The sequence below is a fragment of the Henckelia pumila genome, chromosome 1 (assembly GCF_033568475.1).
Source record: "Henckelia pumila isolate YLH828 chromosome 1, ASM3356847v2, whole genome shotgun sequence".
NCBI classification, from domain to species: domain Eukaryota; kingdom Viridiplantae; phylum Streptophyta; class Magnoliopsida; order Lamiales; family Gesneriaceae; genus Henckelia; species Henckelia pumila.
In genome coordinates, this window is record NC_133120.1 from 153,322,890 (window position 1) to 153,338,044 (window position 15,155).

General features: G+C 38.9%; 1 protein-coding gene across 1 annotated transcript; it reads left to right on the plus strand.

The window, feature by feature from the left end:
* Positions 1–8,455: 8,455 nt before the first annotated feature.
* LOC140874246 (uncharacterized) lies at positions 8,456–10,444 on the plus strand. Its single transcript, XM_073277525.1, has 4 exons — positions 8,456–8,608; positions 8,705–8,850; positions 9,038–9,366; positions 10,194–10,444. Exons 1-4 carry the CDS (start codon positions 8,456–8,458, stop codon positions 10,442–10,444), a joined length of 879 nt encoding a protein of 292 aa, XP_073133626.1.
* The last annotated feature ends 4,711 nt before the right edge of the window (positions 10,445–15,155 follow it).

Sequence of the window (15,155 nt, forward strand, 5' to 3'; positions counted from 1 at the left end):
GCGTAGACGATCACTCTCCCTTCTTGCATTAGCACGCATCCCAAACCTTCCTTTGATGCATCACTATAAATTGCAAAATCTTTTCCTCCCTCGGGTAGCACTAGTACTGGTGTAGATGCTAACCTTTCCTTCAGGACTCCGAAACTCTTTTCACAGTCCTTGTTCCAATCGAACTTTACGTTCTTTTGGGTGAGTTTCGTAAGAGGTATAGCTATTGAAGAAAATCCTTCAACAAATTTTCGATAATAGCCAGCCAACCCTAGGAAGCTTCGAATTTTGGTCACTGACTTGGGTCTGGGCCAGTCTGTTATTGCTTCAAATTTCTTGGGATCCACCAAGACTCCGGCTGCTGAGATAATGTGTCCCAAGAATGCCACGCTCCTTAACCAAAATTCACACTTTTTGAATTTGGCATAAAGTTTATTCTCCCTTAAGGTTTGTAGTGTAATACGGAGATGTTCTTTGTGATCCTCTTCGCTAGGTGAGTATACTAGGATATCATCAATAAAAACCACCACGAACCTATCAAGAAACTGTTTGAAAACTCGGTTCATGAGTTCCATAAATGCTGCAGGGGCATTTGTCAAGCCGAACGACATTACTAAAAATTCGTAGTGCCCATATCTTGTTCGGAAAGCCGTCTTTGGAATATCTTCTGTCTTGACCTTCAACTGGTGATAGCCCGATCGCAGATCTAGTTTGGAGAAAACAGTAGCTCCTTTAAGTTGATCGAATAAGTCATCTATCCTTGGAAGAGGATACTTGTTCTTGATTGTGATCTTGTTGAGCTCTCTGTAATCTATACACATTCTCATGCTTCCATCCTTTTTCTTGACAAATAAGACTGGGGCTCCCCACGGAGATGCACTCGGTCTAATTTGATTCTTGTCCAGCAACTCTTGCAGTTGTTCTTTCAATTCCTTGAGTTCCGCTGGTGCCATTCGGTAAGGAGCTTTCGAAATCGGAGCAGCTCCAGGTTCTAGCTGAATCTCAAATTCAACCTCTCGGTCTGGAACCATTCCGAGTAGTTCCTCCGGAAAGACATCCGGAAACTCTCGTACAATTGGAAGGTCTTCTAGTTTGAGCTCTGGCTCTTCTTTTACCTTGCTCACCATAGCTAGGTAAACTTCTTCGCGACCTTTTATCGCCTTCCATGCTTGGGAGGCCGACAAGAGGGGTTTTCGCATCTTGGTCTTTCCTTGAAATGTAATTTCTTCGAGGTTTGGGGTTCGAAGTTTAACATTCTTATTCCGACTGTTAACCACTGCATGATTTCTAGACAACCAATCCATCCCAAGGATAACATCAAATTCTACCATGTTGAGTTCAATCAAATCAACATCAAAGATTTGTTCATAGACACACATCTTACAATTCCTATGTATCTTGAGTGTCTCAATTATCTTGTTAGTAGGGGTTGCTACTCTCAGTGGTTCAGTTAGATTCTCAGAGATAAGCCCTATCTTTTTAGTGAATCTCTTAGATATAAACGAATGAGTGGCACCACAATCAAATAAAACATATGCAGGCTTAGTATTGATTAAAATGGTACCTGCCACGACTTCATTCGCGTCATCAGCCTCTTCTCGTGTGATAGCAAACACACGGGCTTTGGGCTTTGTCTCTTTAGGTTGGTCCTGCGCAGTACTAGTATTTGGCCCGGTCCTTGGCTTCACTGGTTTAGGACAATCAGTCATTCGGTGCCCCAACTTCCCACAATTGAAACAGGCGCCAGTTTTTCGATGACATTCCCCTTCGTGACGGAAGTTGCAGGTAGGACACAGTTTGATTAGTGGTCGACTTGGAGCAGAGTAAGTTCCTTTGGATGGTCCACCAGTTTGGTTCGGGTGCTTGGGTTTTGGCCCGATTGCTGTAGATTGACCAGACAGAGGTCGTTTATTCTTGAAGTTGTCTTCCCGACGCTTGATATCCGATTCAGCTCAGATAGCTGCTCCCATCAAGTCTGCAAAGTTGGCAGGCTGAAAAACTGCTAATGCCGACTGGATTCGGCTATTCAACCCCTTTTTGAAACGGTGCAGTTTCAGATCATCATCTCCCATAATGGTAGGGGCATAAGACCCAAGCTCATTGAATTTAGAAGTGTACTCCACCACTAACATATCTGACGATTGCGTGAGGTTTTCAAATTCACTTAGCTTCTGAATTCGAACCTCAGTTGGAAAATATTGCTTCAGGAATGCAATGCGAAACTGTTGCCATGTGATTGCTCCAGCAGCTAACATAGCAGGCGAGACAGCTTCTCACCATTTCCTTGCTTTATCCTCCATAAAAGGAATTGTTACCTCCACTTTAAGTGCTTCAGGGACTTCAAGTAAACGCAATTGGTCCTCCATTTTCTTCATCCAATTTCTTCCCACCTCTGGGTCAGCATCTCCCTTAAACATTTCAGTTCGGTTCTTACGGAGTGATTCATAATGGAATTTGACTCCATTCTGAGCAGGTGGGGGAGGTGGCAGATTGCCGTTGCCATTGGTATTTTCCATCCCTTGGAGGGTCGTTGCTACAATTGCTGCGATAGCCGCAAGATCTTCTCGGCTCAGATTGATTCCTGGAGGTGGATTCGCATTATCCCCACGATTGTTGTTGCGTGTTCTTGGAGTTCTCCGGCCATTTCCTACATTAAGGGAGTTCTAAGAGTTTGTCGAAACATGATACTTAAAAAGAAAGGAAATAGCAGAATAAAATGAATCAATAAATAATCCCAAGAATAAAAGTTATTTTATTGATTCTCAAAATGAAATGAAGATAAATGAAGCAAAACAAACCAAGTCTCAAAACATTAAGGTATCATGCTGAATCAAACAAAAACAATGCTGAATAAAAGGACTAAGCTAGATGAAAGCCTAATCTATGATTTCTCCATCGCCCGAGGCTTCATCTTCTGCAGGAGCATCTTCGGGGTTCTCTTCTGCCACCATGTCTACTTGTTGTAGGTGATTGATATGCTCGAGCAGGGCTGCGTTCACTTCATCACGACCTTGCACAGCGTTTTGCAATACTTGCACTTGGTGTTGGAGTTCTAACATTTCCATCATTCTTTGGTTGCGTAGGTCCTCGAGGAAAGTGATGGTAGCTAGGGACGACTCCAACTTCTTTTTCGTCTCCTCATGTTACTTATCTTCCTTATCAAGATAATATGCAAGCCTTTCGACGTCGCCTTCGAGGTGGTCCCGATGCTCCTCCATCTCACTCTTGTTCGCCTTTAGCTTCTTTATGTCTTCCATCATCTCCTCTTTCTCGTATTGCTCCACATATAGTGAAGTCCTCAATGACTCGATAACTTGATTCTTGCTTCGCACTACGTTTTTGCGAGCTGTGACTTTGGTGCGAGCCATCTTTTTCTAGAATAAAGAGGAATGGATTCAGGTCAGAATTCACATTGATGAATACTTCAGACAGAATTGATATAGGACAAGATTTTCGGGCAATATTTCCAAAAATGGAAAATTTTGAGATTTCTTTATGGGCAGAAACTACAAGTTGAGGGTGTCGTGGGAAAATTCGCGGAATTGGATTTCGAATTTTTTAGGTGAAGTTATAAGCATCCGAAAACTTTCCTAAAACGACAAAAACGCAATTTCGAAGGCTTAAACGATTGAATTCGGGCTAAAAGCGTCATTAATCATACATAGTATGTGTTTAACTCAGAAGATTGTTTCAGGTCAGGATACGCAGGGCTTTGGTCAAAATTTGACAACGTCAAATTTTTCGGTACGAAATCCCATCCGGATTTATGAACCTGGCGGCTCTGATACCACTAAAATGTCACGCCCCGAGACCGAGATGTGCCACCGGCGTTGTTTCAAATTCACAAAAATTATAAAACAACCAGCCTCGTAGTACAGTATAAACCAAACCAGTTTATTATCATAAATAAACTCCAAAACATTGTCTTTACAACTCGATAAATCCAAAATAACAAAACAAATGCGGAAGCGTCTAAAAACTTAATAATAAAACATTAATGCTAAAAATCCCAAAAATAAACATAGCGAAATTTAGTCTTATTGGTCATCTATCACCATCTCCAAAACATATCTTGCTCACGAACTTCTACATCATCATCTTCATAATCTGGGAGGAAAAAGTAAGGGGTGAGTGTTTTGGGAAACACTCAGCAAGTGGGGGCCGATCGATCATACCAAAATATATACATATATATTTATTTATTTCAAAAACTCATGAATTAATTTAAATCATAAACATTTCATATCATGTCTCAACATAGCATAGCATAGCATAGCATAAATAACATCATAACATATTTGACATGACATAACATAATCTTTGACAATACACTGAAATTCCTCTCATTATTCGTGGCTAACTGATCAGTCCCCTATATATAATCCCTCTAAGGGGTGAGGTCATAGAACGGTTATTATACCCACCGTATCAGGGCCATAACATAACATGGTTCGGAAATTCCCTTTCCACTCCTAATTCGATTCATAACAGTGTCAAAACATTTTTTTTCAGCAAAGCATTATCATGAACAATATTAAATAGCAAAATTCCAACGATTAACATGAGCGATCGAATTTTAAATCATACATATAATTTTAAAGCATAAGCCCACTTACCGTCACACGTGCGAAATCGGATAACTTGAATTGGCGAGGCTTGAACCCAAAACTGGGAAATCATAATTCGAAAAGTTCAGACTTGAAAGTCTCGAAAGGTTAGGAAAATTCTTTGGACTATCTCTTGAGCACTCTCTTTCCTATTCCTAGACCACCACTTCGAAGCTAAGGGAAAAATATACATATTAAAACTCTAAATTGCTAGTCTTGATTTTTTGAAATTAATAAAATAGAGTGGACCCACCTTCAAAATAAAAGATGCAAGAATTCTGCACACTCCAACCCACTTGCAGCTTTGTACTAACGTGAATAAGGGAAAAGAAGTGGACAGGCTTCAACTTTGCAGCATGGTTCAGAACTCGAGGCTGTGAGGATTTTTGGAGGTGTGTTGCCGAAGAATTTGTACGAGAGTGATAGTGGTGAAGGGAGGCGGTTCTTGTACTTAAATAGGAGGCCAATAATCGGCCAAAAAGGAGGAAGAAAATCTCCTTGATTTAAATTTCTGAAATTACCTTGATTTGTGTCCAAATTATCGATCATCAGATTTTGAAAAAAAAGGTAATACTATACTCTGCATAATTTGAGAGACCCTTCCATATTGATGCATACTTGCAGGCCAAGTTTCGGGTGTTCACAATGATGATACCATACATGATATGCATACTTTAAACAACAAATATACTTACTTAGCTTGTATACAAGATGCTTTGAATCTTTGGACTCAAATTTCTCCAGCAGCATCATGTATATAAATTAAATAATGCCAACTTTAGAAAATATTATCTTAACATCCATTTGATATAACTGAAAACTAGGTATGTCACTTGTTGGTTCTCCGGATTCGCATATAGCTAGAACATCGAGAAAATCGATAGTTAAACATGAACATTGCAAAAACGGGAACATCGATGTATTTATTTATAATGTTGACTTTTTCATGAGTTACTCTCCCACTAAAGTCAACATACTTGATAAACTTTGCATTCTCATTTTAAAGGAATCGATGAACCAATATTTAATCACATTAGAAGTTTATACAATACTTAAAACTTAAAAGTTTCATTACCAAAAGGATAAAAAAAAATTGATTTGTCCAAAACTGAAACGGAACCAGATTTTTTTGTCTAAATTATTGTACACTAAATATATTATTTTATATTATATTATATGGTTGTGTTTGGTGAATATGATTACACTCAGATTGATTCCTTAACTAATGTTTCTCTCGTCATTTACGCCTTTCCCCCAAACCCGAAGCCACGGGATATTTTACTGTATAATATGGAAATCAGATCCACTCCTCACTCTGGGTTTAGGAATCCATTTACCTACAGTGAACTGGATTGAAGGTCAACATTACCAAATTTCCCCTGGATATTTCAACTTAAATTAATTATGTTGCGTGGTCGATATTATCAGATCTGGATTTGAAAAACTTTCACGATGAAGAAAGAAAATGGTGTCTATCAATGTCGATCTTCGTGGACATAGGCAGAGAGCTGCATGGATAGTAGGAGTCGGTACTGCTTTCGTCAATGATCACAACAGTAGTTTCGTTGGTTGCCTCGTTCGAGTCACTTGGTTTTCCTTCTTCTTCATTTACGTCTATAGCGTTCGAAAATGTTTCTGGAGATTGACAGATATAGAAGTTGCTAAAACAAAATATAATGAATACTCACAATAACCAATAGTACATGTATATATTTAAATTCAATGAACCACAAATATATATATATATATATATATATATATATATATATATATATATATATATATATATACACATCAATGTGGTGGGCCCGTATAGATCAACATTGAAATTTAGTCTTTCGACATAAATAACAATTTGTTAGTGGTATACTTTAATATCATGTTTATCAAATATTGATAATAAATCTGGCCAACAAAATACATTCTTTGGACCGACATATTGCATGCATGGACAATCCCAAAATCATCACATATTGTGTTATAATTTGGTCAAAAAATAATCTTTCTTTGGGCCGATTATTTTTCACATAAATTCAACACAATTTAATACCCTAGGATAGATATGCATATAATTTGAGCAGAAAATAATCTTCATTTGGGCCGATTTTTTCCTGCATAGATGTAACAAAATTAAATAAAATATATATTGTGTTTATAATCTAGCCAGAAAGCAGTCTTCCTTTTGACCGAGCATTTTTTATTAACTCGTATCCCATTTTACGAGCTCAATATTTAAACATGATTAAAAGATTTCAATCTAAATTAACCAAGTGATTAATCGGATCAAAAATGTGGAATCATAGCTTATGAACCACCGAACAGATCGAAACTTTCGAAGTGGGTTCGGAACCACCGAACCCTAACAACTGAATATCGAAAGCAAATGGTGAGTTTGGACCTTCCAAATGTGAGATCAGAGCATCTGAAGTTTAGACCATGCGCACAAAGTGAGGTGTCACTAGCGTTTAAACACCCAATCACATGCATGAGATCGGAATGTCCGAAGATAGGATCATAACTTCTGATCAAGACAGTCTAGCAAAATGGCTGGTATGCAAAGATCGGAGCTTTCGAAGTGGAGATCAGATCTTTCGACCGTCTCCTATAAATAGGGCATGCGAGAGCCTCATTTCCTTGCCAATTCACAAGTTCTTTATCTCCAATCTTGTTGTTTCTTGGGCGTTTCCAGGCATCTAAGCGAGGTCCAGGTGGTACCGAGGCACTTCCAAAGTCGCAGCGGAGTCATGCCCAGGAGTTAGGGCCTTCGACAGCAAAGGGATGACGACGGAAGTAGGTATAACCTTAGATCCCTAATAGAATTACGGGATATCTATTATCTTAGTTAAAACTTTTATTTTAGTAATAGTGATATTGTAAATATTTCCTTGTAGGCTTGGACCTTAGACTGGTGTTACTAGGGCTGCCTTAGTAAGGTACGTAAGTATTGACTGAGATAGTCAGCGAGTATTCATGCTTATATGTTGCATTTTATGTGTCGATACATGTTTTACTGCTTTGATATATCATGATGCATGTGCATATTCATGTTGATCCGAGTATCTTTCGAGATAATCTTTGTAGTAGGGTCGCTCAGTCCTATATTTATTGATTATATTGTTTGACACCAGGAGACGTTGTGATGACAGAGATTGACTCTACGATGATCTTGACGAGTGTGTGGATGTACCCAGCGGAGTTGACCCCATATGGTACTACATGCTCATTGGAGTCTAGACTGAGCAGGACTAGTAATAACTTGTACCCAGTCATTTGCATGCATCATACTAAGTTTGTATACTCGTGCTTATTGTAGTCATGCTTATCGTAGTGAGCATAGTCTCTCACGTCCAATTTTTTGTTTCTTGGACACCCTATTTGATGGGACAGGTCTCAGGTTAGACGACGTCAGTGAGTCGAGATAGGGTTGAGAGCTGGAGCTGTGATTGCAGTGAGTTTTTGTTAGTTTAGTGGTGTTGATACTGAGTTTCCATTTGGTTGTATAAACAGTTTACTGTTTTTGGTTTTAGTCAGCGGTTGTATTCCATCGATTTGGTTTGTAAACCTAGCTTTAGTTTTTGTTGTTTAATTCTCTTTCTCTTTGCTTAAGTTATTTTGATTGCATGATTATTAGGTCACAAAGTAGGTGATTCGGGTAGGCTCGCTACATTTATGGTACTAGAGCATGCATAGGATTTTGGGACTTATGTTTGGTTTTTTGGGTTTTTATGTTCACTAATCCTTTCAGATAGCCGATAAAGATGACGAGAGCCACAGTATCATAGGTCATTGGGGTGACGACAATGCTCAAATATGTCCCCCATACACACCACCATCACCAAGAGGGTAGAAACCGTTTCAAAATGCACAGGTTCCTTCAGATGAAGACTAATCCTTTGGTGGTAGGCGAGAAACTGGAGGTAGCTGAGGATATGTTAGAGCGCATGGAGAACTATTTTCATGCTTTTGAATGCTCTGAGGAGCAGAATATGGAGGCCACTAATTTTCTCTTAGAGGTTCATGTCCGCAAGTGGTGGAGATCCACATCTGCACAATTTCTCTAGGAGCATGGTCATATTCTGTGGATTGATTTTCTTATGTTTTTCTCACAGTTGCACTTTCCTCCTGCCCTCCGTCAGGCAAAGACGATTGAGTTTCTCAATATAAAGCAAGGGTCCATGATCGTCGATGAATATCAGCAGAAGTTCATCAATCTTCTATCGTTTTGCCCTCATATTGGCACCAATTCTGAGGCAAAGTATGACCACTTCGTGCAGGGTATGAATCAAGAGATCTTTGACCGGGTCACTATCTGTGATGATCCCACTTCTTATGTGGGTTTAATGAACTGTTGTCGATAAGCGGAGATCAGTGTGAGCCATGCCAAGTTGTTGTAGTCTTTTCGACTTGCTAGTTTTTTGAGTGTGCGTGCTCGGCCTTTCAAGATCTAGGGATGAGGGATCTACATCTTCTTCTTCTAGCTCTGGTGGTGTCTTTCGTTTTGGAAAGAAGAATAAAGAGGAGGAGGGCCGTTGTGAGAACTGTGGGAAGAAACGCCCATTTGATGAGTGCCATCGTGTTTCTGGGGATTGTTTCTTATACAGAGAGATGAGTCACATGAAGAAGAATTGTCCTAGCCGTGGTGGATCAGGTAGTGGTTCTCAGTATACCATTCAGCAGCGCCCTCAGGATTCATCTCATGGTCCGTCCACCTTGCGCCCACGTGTTCATGGGAAAGTCTTTGCACTCAACCAAAATCAGACCCATTCCGAGAGTGAGTGCATGATTTCATGTACATTTAGTTTATGTGGTATATATGCTTGCGTTTTGATTGACACTGGTGCATCGCATTTGTTTATCTCTGCACTATTTGTCAAGAAACTTAGATTGCCCTACATTTACTTAGACATTCTCTTAGTAGTATTGACTCCAATGGGTCAGGAAGTTTTAGCTAAGAGTCTAGTGGTAGGTTGTATCCTTGAGTTCGAGGGTCATCAATTGTGCGATAATTGGATGGTGTTAGCAATGGATGATTTAGATTGCATCATTGAGATTGATATTTGACTGCTTATCGAGCTACAATGGATTGATACCAGTTGTTTTTCCAGTTTCGTCCAGAGTAAGGTGATGTGTGGTACTTTTATGGTGAGAGAGCACGACCCTCGATGTCGATTGTATCTACTCTAAGAGCTTTTCGTGTTTTAGAGTTCGGAGGGGAAGACTACCTTATCTATGACATTGACACGTCCTTTGAGGGTTCGGATATTTAGGATATACCAATGGTCCGACAGTTTCCGCATGTATTTCCTGATGAGATTCCGGGATTACCTCCTGTCCGTGAGTTAGAGTTTGAGATTGAACTGATGTTAGGGAAAATAACGATTTCCCGAGTGCCTTATCGTCTGGAACCATCAGAGATGAGAGAGTTGAAGCTGTAGTTACAGGATTTGCTTGACAACGGTTATATCCGACCTAGTGTTTCACTTTGGGAAGTTTCGGTTCTGTTTGTCAAGAAGAAAGATAGTTCGATGTGTCTTTGCATTGACTACAGACAACTGAATCAGGTGACAGTCAATAATAAATATCCTCTACCGTGCATAGATGATCTGTTTGATCAGTTTCAAGGGACTTCTGTGTACTCAAATATTGATCTGAGTTCCGAATATCATCAGTTGCAGGTTAGAGACGAGGATATTCAAAAGACAGCTTTTCGTACGAGGTATGATCACTATGAGTTTTTTGTGATGTATTTTGGACTAACAAAGGCTCATGCGGTCTTCATGGATGTGATGAACCGGGTTTTTCGAGACTACTTGGATAAGTTGAGGTCGTGTTCATTGACGCTATCCTGATCTACTCGCACAACATTGACGAGCACGTTTATCATCTCAGGATAGTCATATAGAATTTTGCAGGAAAGACAATTGTATGCCAACTCATCAAATGTGAGTTCTGAATTGACAGATTTGTCTCTCTTGGTCATATGATCTCTAGATACGGAGTTTCAGTTGATCCTAGCAAGACAAAGGCGATTTTGAATTGGTCGCGGCCGACGACAGCCTCCGATATTCGTAGTTTTTTGGGCCTAACAGGGTACTACCATCATTTTATCGATAATTTCTCGCAAATAGCTAGACCGTTGACTCGGTTGATGAGGAAAGATGTTCCTTTCATCAAATCTACATAATGTGAACAAAGTTTCTGCGAGTTGCAATGTAGTTTGACACGGTTCCTGTGTTAGCTTTTTCGTTTGGTTTTGGTGGCTTTATAGTCTACACTGATGCTTCCCTTCCGAGCTTAGGGTGTGTGTTGACTCAAAATGAGTATGTGATTGTCTATGCATGTAGACATCTGAAGACTCACGAGGAGAATTATCTCGTACATGATCTAGATCTCGCATCCATTGTCATTACTTTGAATATTTGGCGACATTATTTGAACAGTGAGCGGTTTGTGATCTTTTCGGATCACAAGAGTTTGAAATATTTGTTTACTTAGGTAGAGTTGAACATGAGGCAGCGCTGATAGATGGATCTATTAAAGGATTACGACTGTGAGATCAAGTACCATTAGGTTATTCAAATCCGGCTGCTTATGCACTCAGTTGCAAAGTGTATTTGAGTTCCCTTGGTACTAGTGTAGTTTCTCGAGTGGTATATGAGTGTTATTCCTTTGGGATTTACTTTCCGCCATAAGAAGAAACAACAAGGAATTCGAGTTTCTTCAGTACTTGCGGAGAGCCTTGTACACGCGCATCAGGGAAGCACAGTGCTTAGATACAAAGTCTCAGATGTTAGCTCGGTTAGCTCAGGGAGGCAATACATCTGGTTTTCACCTTCAGATAGATGATTTGTTGTGTCTTTCGAGATCGTGTGGTAGTTCCTGATGATTCAACATTGAGAGACGAGATCTTGTCTTAGGCTCATCGTAGTAGATTCTCTATACACCCAGGTAGTATTTTCATGGCACCCTTCAAAGCTTTATACAGACGCCTTTGTCGCAAACCGTTGTTTTGGGACGATGTTGGCGAGTGTTAGGTTGAGGGACCAGAGTTAGTTTAGCATATCGCCAACAAAGTAGAGTTGATTAGACAGAGAGTTAGAGCTGCTCAAGATCGGAAAGCCAGTTTCCCAACACGCAGCATAGACCTCTATAGTTTTAGCCTAGTGAGCATGTTTTCTTGAGAGTTTCACCTTTCCTGGGTAAGTTATCGCCGAGGTTCATAGGGCCATTTGAGATTCTCGAAAAGGTTGGAGATGTAGCCTATATGTGAGTCTCGTATGTTGCATCCGACGAAGGTTCAGTTAGAACATGATCTATCATACGTGGAGAGACCCATCAAGATCATTGGCAGGAAAGAGAAAGTACTTTGGAACAAGAGCATACCTCTAGTCATGGTGTAGTGGCATCGTCGAGGCACCTTGAAAGTGATTTGGGAGTTAGAAATTCATATGCGTTTGAAGCATCTTGAGTTGTTTTGAGAGATGCATTTTCTTTTGATTTTAGCAATTATACTTTGTAAAATGTTTAGTTGTAATAAAAACATTATAACATTTTGTTTTAGTATCCCCAGGCTTGATTTTGGGGACGAAATCTCTTAAGGTAGGGAGAATGTGGTAACTCATATCCCATTTTATGAGCTTAATGGTTAAACATGATTAAAAAATTTCAATCTACATTAACCAAGTGATTAATCGAATCAGAAATATGGAATCATGGCTTTGGAACTAGGGGTGGGCGTCGGGTCGGGTACCCGAACTTTTCGAGTAATAAAAATACCACCCGAACACGACATTTATTATGCACTACACGACCATTAGGTTACCTGAAAAATTCGGGTAGTGTCGGGAACCCGATATTTATAGCCTAAAAACACGAAAAGAGCCATTTTCTTAAGCTGATTTCTGAACAAAAGAAGTTTGCACTCTGCTCCAGTCAATTATAACAAATCAAAAACAAAGATCCATCTCTCAAGCTATTAAAAACAGGCATAAGTCCAACACAAGTTACACAACCACAAATATATCACTTTTAGTTTCTACTTTCCAAACAGTAAACAAAAATCATCACAATTCACAAATTCACAACCATCATTTTACACTCCAATAAAAATCAAAGCTGCCCCAACTCAAAAAAAAAAAAAAACCAAAAATCCATCACATATTAACCAATCATATTTGAAGTAAAAATTTCTAGTTCTTCTAATCATCATTCATCAACAATAAATAAACAGGAGGCAAAATCTTCCAACTTCCAAGTTATATCATCATCTGTCATCTTCTAAATCAAGAGTGAGCCAAATACCTAAAATGTTGTAATACTTTGAGAGTTTTGTAAGATAAACAATAAATGTGATACCCCTGTCCCACATGAGAAAATGAAAGATTTAAAATGAGTTTATAATGGGCTACAGTGGACTTCTATAGCAACTTGGGTTAATCATTTTCGTAAAGCGAAGATGGATACGAAGTAGTTGCTATATGGGCCCATTGTGCAGTTGCACTTGCGCGGGCCTGGGCTCGGGGCCTGGGCCCGGGGCCTGACAGAATGGTATCAAAGATGGTCACTAGCCGGTAGACCCCGAAAAATAAATGCTATGCGGGGCAAAGTGCAACATGACGGGAGCCACCTCTTGAACCCGTAGGAGCCACCTCTATATTTTTGTGCTGGTGGATCAAAGGTCAGTCTCAACGAGGACGCCGCGTTCTGAAGGAGGGGTGATTGTGATACCCCTGTCCCACATGGAAAAAATGAAATATTTCAAATTAGTTTATAATGGGCTACAATGGACTTCTATAGTAACTTGGGTTAATCATTTTCATAAAGCGAGGACGGATACAAAGTAGTTGCTATAGGAGCTCATTGTGCAGTCGCGCTTGCGCGGGCCTGGGCCCGAGGCGTGATAATAAAGTACAAAAAATATAATGAATTCAAACTTTACAAACTTACATTCAACAACTGATGCATTTCATAATCATATATCGATCATGGTTGAATCCTTCCCTGATCTTGTTAATTCTTTGCAAACAAATCAAATAGATTATTGATTAGAGAGTAAAGCATGATCAGTAAGTTTAAATATATCAAAGTAAAAGGAAAAAAAAAAAGATGTCTTTCTCAAGTGTTTCAATTTCAGCCAAATCTTCCTCCCGCATATAGGCTTTGAATCCATCCTTAGCCAATCTTGGGCACATACCAAAGACTGAACTATTCTAGGAGATAAAGAACTTCTAAAAGCATCCAAAACACGATCACCTGTACTAAATGATGATTTTGAAGCAACAGTAGAGACAGGAACCGCTAAGACATCACGTTTTATTCAAGAAAGAATAGGAAATCTGAGAGAATTAACTTTCCATCACTGAAGGATATCAAAATTTCATCACAATCTTCATGATCTTTACCTAGATATTTCTCCAATTTTGACTTCACATGTTCTTTTTCCCACCAAGTTTGTATTTTCTAAACTTTTCTTTCAGGTACGTTCGAGAAGTCATGAAATTATCAGATTGAGAATCTTTTGAAAATGATGTAGAACCTAATGCTGAAGCTGCCGGACTTCCTGGAATTCCATATCTCAGTTTATAATGGTAAAACATTTCTTGAATTCCATTTTTCACTTTTTCTTTCATCATTGCATACTTCGCGATTTCATTGTACATGGTATCAAATGAAAACTCAATGAACTTTAATTTGTGGCGAGGATCAAGAATCAGTGCATAATACAATATAATGTTCATTTTTTTCAATCGAACCCCAGTACTTGTCAAATTTATCCTTCATTTTTCTTGACATTTCACTTAATTCAAAATCATCACTTATCAACCATTGTTTCAAAAGCATGTCAACAACATTATTTCATGAAATACGGTGTTTGAGGTGACGTATAAAGATTAAAAAATTTCCAAAGTAAGTTTGTAAAAGTGTCCAAGAAACTTCAACAATAAACTAGCCGTTTCCCAATCGTATTTTGACGGAATCCCATCATACGGCGGTTTGAGAGATCGTTCACATAGGCAAGATCTGTATCAACATAAGAATCAAATGCTTTTTTCAGAGATACCGCTGAATCTAACATTAAATATGTAGAGTTCCATATTGTAGGTACATTAAAACTTAAAAATTTCTTTGTATCTATCTTTTCAATCTCAACACATTCACAAAATCTTTTATACCTAGCTGGTGAGTTTCAGACATACCTCACTGCTCCTCTAATTCGAGAGATAGCCACATGTTCGTCTTTCCCTCCTAAGACATTTGTTTTCCAATTGTCAAATTTTTTTTGCAAATATGTTATTGCAACATCATTTGACGAGGAATTATAAACCGTGATGTTAAAGATTTTGTCAAGTTTCCAATCAAGTGAACATTTTTATTTTTCCCACATCATCACCCTTATGTCCAAAAATCAGACAAAAATTCAAATTTCTCTTTTGCAAAGTCCATTAATCGTCAATGAAATGAGCAGTTAGACACATATAATTCACTCTCTGTATTGATGTCCATGTGTATGTGGTTATACAAATTCTTTGACAATGTTGTTGCATAAAAGACATCAACTTT